Source organism: Vespa velutina, chromosome 17 (assembly GCF_912470025.1).
Source record: "Vespa velutina chromosome 17, iVesVel2.1, whole genome shotgun sequence".
Lineage (NCBI taxonomy): Eukaryota > Metazoa > Arthropoda > Insecta > Hymenoptera > Vespidae > Vespa > Vespa velutina.
In genome coordinates this window covers 815,052-818,905 of record NC_062204.1, presented here as the reverse complement: position 1 = coordinate 818,905, position 3,854 = coordinate 815,052, and the positions used below count along the sequence as shown (strand labels likewise).

At 26.1% G+C, this 3,854-nt stretch overlaps 2 protein-coding genes across 4 annotated transcripts in view; both read left to right on the top strand.

Annotated features, from left to right (window-relative positions):
• Positions 1 to 1,312: 1,312 nt before the first annotated feature.
• On the top strand, positions 1,313 to 3,159 carry LOC124955089 (GDP-fucose protein O-fucosyltransferase 1). The gene is made up of 6 exons (XM_047508987.1): positions 1,313 to 1,573; positions 1,674 to 1,789; positions 1,866 to 1,989; positions 2,054 to 2,418; positions 2,517 to 2,753; positions 2,845 to 3,159. Exons 1-6 carry the CDS (start codon positions 1,465 to 1,467, stop codon positions 3,046 to 3,048), a joined length of 1,155 nt encoding a protein of 384 aa, XP_047364943.1. The 5' UTR covers positions 1,313 to 1,464; the 3' UTR covers positions 3,049 to 3,159.
• Positions 3,160 to 3,286: 127 nt separating this feature from the next.
• LOC124955090 (sorting nexin-24-like) overlaps positions 3,287 to 3,854 on the top strand; it is a 1,676-nt gene continuing 1,108 nt past the window's right edge. Inside the window, exons 1-2 of one of the 3 annotated variants that reach the window (XM_047508991.1) lie at positions 3,287 to 3,399; positions 3,674 to 3,853. In XM_047508991.1, the coding sequence (XP_047364947.1) occupies positions 3,701 to 3,853 (153 nt within the window). In that variant the 5' untranslated portion in view covers positions 3,287 to 3,399; positions 3,674 to 3,700. Of the gene's footprint in view, positions 3,400 to 3,442; positions 3,585 to 3,673; position 3,854 lie in introns of those variants that run through there. The other 2 variants (XM_047508988.1, XM_047508989.1) reach the window with 2 other exon arrangements.

Here is a 3,854-nt window from a genome sequence, read left to right as displayed (position 1 = left end):
ATCTATGTCATAATTAACAATAACACAAAATTGAAAAATTTTTTTTTACAAAGTTTTCCATTAACAGAAATCATTTATATTAAACAATTATTCCTGTTGTTTTCTTTGACATTGTAAAAATTTCAACATACTAATTAAATGATATACTATTTTGTAATGTAGATGAACAGTTAATGAATTCAATAATAAAATCATCTGAGATCCCACATTTGATAGATATATTTGTTATATTAGATATATTTATTGAACAGTTCTTTTCTTAACTTTCCAAATGTAGATACTATTATATAAACATTCTTACAGTTGAAATAATGATTGTTGTACGTACAAATCAAAATTATCATTTTGTTCCTTGACAATAAAAAATTCCATAAAAACGTTAGTATAATATAAATGTATAATATATTATAAATACATTATACATTTATAGTACCTGATTATAGTAGCTGGTTTTGTTTCTTATACAGCTAAAATATGAAATTTTCATTAATATTGAATACAATTTTTATTCCAATATGTCCGATGAGATTTTACGTTATAACGAACGTCTAGCATTTAATTCTATTATAAATAAGATATTTATATTATATATATAAATATAATTATGTATAATAAATTGTCCATATATTCTCTACGCAAAATTTCATAATTGTTTGAATTTCCAATTTAACGATCTTATAATAAGATTGGAATTATTCGAATATTGAATTTATCTTGTTTTTTAATTTATCCTTTTGTTCTTTAAATTCAAAATAATAAATAGTCTGTAAGAAATTATATTTATAATTATAATATTTTTTTTTGATTTTTTTTTAGAACAACGTTTTTTAAATTATGTTAAACGAAAAGTCAATAAAAAGTGTCCCGTGAAAAATAATGTGAATTAATTTCATTATTTTCATATATGTTTTGTATTACGCAATTAAAATTTGAGGATAATATTTGTTTTGCTTCCTTAATTCTTATATTTAATTGTTTTATTTATTTTTTTATTTATATCTGTCTATCATATAAAATAAACGAGATGTTCCGTTAATGTTTTAGGATTTGCGTCTTCACAAATTTGGAAAAATTTGGAAAATGCTGTCATGAAAGATGACATATATTACATTTTATGACGATATTATGAAATTTGCACGATAGGGTTAGGTATAATCCTGGCATTTTTTTTTTTTTTTTTTTTTTTTTTTTTTTGTTATTTTTAAATATAATTTGTCAACAATATGTGTAATTTTTAATATAGTTTTTAAAATGAGCGCGTTTTTCAATAGAAGACAATATTATTATTCTCACATTCCATTAGTTGGCGCTGTTTCTATATGTTCTTTCAACGAATCAGCTGATTGTATATACGATTTATACAAGTTGATTATTAATCTGATAAGATTGATACTAATGAATATAATTTAAAATTTGTTTTCAAATTTATATCACACATTGTGAAGATATTTTAATTTCACAACAATGGTTCGAATTGTATATTTTATTATATTTCTAATGATGATTTTCAATGTAAATTGTAAAGATTTTGACGTTGATATCAATGGATATATTCTTTATTGTCCTTGTATGGGTAAGATTTTATTTTATTTAATAAAGTATTTAACATTCAAATTCTTTCTTTCTCTTATCATTTATTTTAATTACCTTTTAAATTATCTTTTTTATGTCAGGCCGATTTGGAAATCAAGCGGATCATTTTCTCGGTGCACTAGGTTTTGCTAAAGCTTTGAATCGTACATTAGTTTTACCACCATGGGTTGAATATAGAACAGGAGAAACAAGATCTGTAAGTTTTTAAATATATGTTTCGCATATTTTTCAAAAAAAAGTAGAATTAAAAATATTTATTATCTTATACTCAGATACAAATTCCATTTGATACCTATTTCAATGTTTCAAAATTACAAGAATGTCACAAAGCAATGTTGATGCATGACTTTATGGATAATTTAGCACCAACGATATGGCCACTAAGGGAAAGAGTATGTAAGTTTTCAATGTTAAAAGTAAAACGAGTAAAACTATATTTTAAAGTTATATTCTTTCCTAGCATTTTGTTATTCGCCACGTGGCAAAGGTGAATCTTGTAATGCCAAAGAAGGCAATCCATTTGGTCCTTTCTGGGATACTTATAACATAGATTTTGTAAAATCAGAATTTTATGGTCCATTACATTATGACGTATATCATACTGATATGGCAATTCAATGGAAACAAAAGTATCCATCTAAAATATGGCCAATAATAGCATTTACTGGTGCACCTGCTAGCTTTCCTATACAATTTGAAAATAAAGAATTACACAAGTGTTTAGAATGGAATGAATCGATACAAAGAAAAGCAAAAGCATTTGTGAAGAATGTTTTACCTAAAGGAGCATATATAGGAATTCATTTGCGTAATGGAATTGATTGGGTATTATATTATTTTAATATTATATTATAAAAATCAGATAAATAATAATAATAAATATTTTAAATATTCTAAATTAAATTATTGATATTTTTGCATAGGTACGTGCTTGTGAATATACATCAATGACTCCAAATCTATTCGCTGCTCCACAGTGTTTAGGATATCGTAATGAACGTGGTAAAGCAACGACTGCAATGTGTTTACCATCATTCGACGTGATACTACGGCATATTAAACGTATCATTCGAAATAATAATGATGTTAGATCAATATTCGTTGCCTCTGACAATAATTACATGATTGAAGAACTTACAAATTCTCTGGCACGTATGCAGGTAAAAATATATTATCTAACAAATTTGCATTGTCTTTCAATTATTTCATTTAAATTATTTTATGATCATTGTTTTCAAATTTTTATTACAGGTGCAAGTTTTTCGACAAACAGATCCAGTTTCTCCTCATTTAGACTTAGCTATTTTAGGAAGAGCAAACTACTTTATTGGAAATTGCATATCCTCCTTTTCGGCTTTCGTAGCAAGAGAAAGAGATGTTAAAGGATATCCAACATATTTTTGGGGCTTTCCACCAGAAAGATCATCACCTTCTATCACTCGCGAAGAATTATAATGATTAATTTATAATCGAAAAAATATAAAATATTTATTAAGATGACGCTATAGCAAAAATTTTTTAATTGTTTTATACTCATTTTTTAATAAAATGTAATGACAGTTTTTATATCATTCGTCTTATTTATAAAAAGAAATTGAAATAATTTTTCATTCTGATTAACTTCTTCGTTATTATTTTTTCATCATATATGATTTGTATAATGCGCGCCATTAAATCCGATGAATGCGCATGCGCGCAATTGTAACACTATCGTTCTTTGTTTGAGCAACTTTACACAGATTGGATATGGCTCGCCGTTTATATGGTTAACATTTTATCTGAAGAGATAAACAGCTAGTGTGTCGGGTAAGGTTTGAATTATTCCTATAATTTTAAACGTCTTCATTTTTCATTGGTCGATAACATTTCAAAAATTATTCTAAACATAATTATGTGTACGTTAAGTGTTTGTGATTTTGAATCATGCGTTTATTATCTAACCAAAAAAAAAAACACTATACGGAGAGAGAAACAAGATAATGAGTGTACATGTACTTGAACATTCATACATTAAAACTAAGAGAGAAAGTTTGTCGAGTTAACTGAGCTAATCTAAATTATATCTTTAATATACTTTTAGGTTATTAAGAAAATAATTAGCGATGCAATGTATCAAGCATTTATCAATGGATACCGTTTGGTTGAGGTATCGCATGGCAGGCCATACTATGTTTATTGTGTCGAATTATTCGAGACAGACAGTGGCATTCGATATTTCAGCGAGAGAAGATATAGCGAATTTAGCGCGCTACATCGTACGG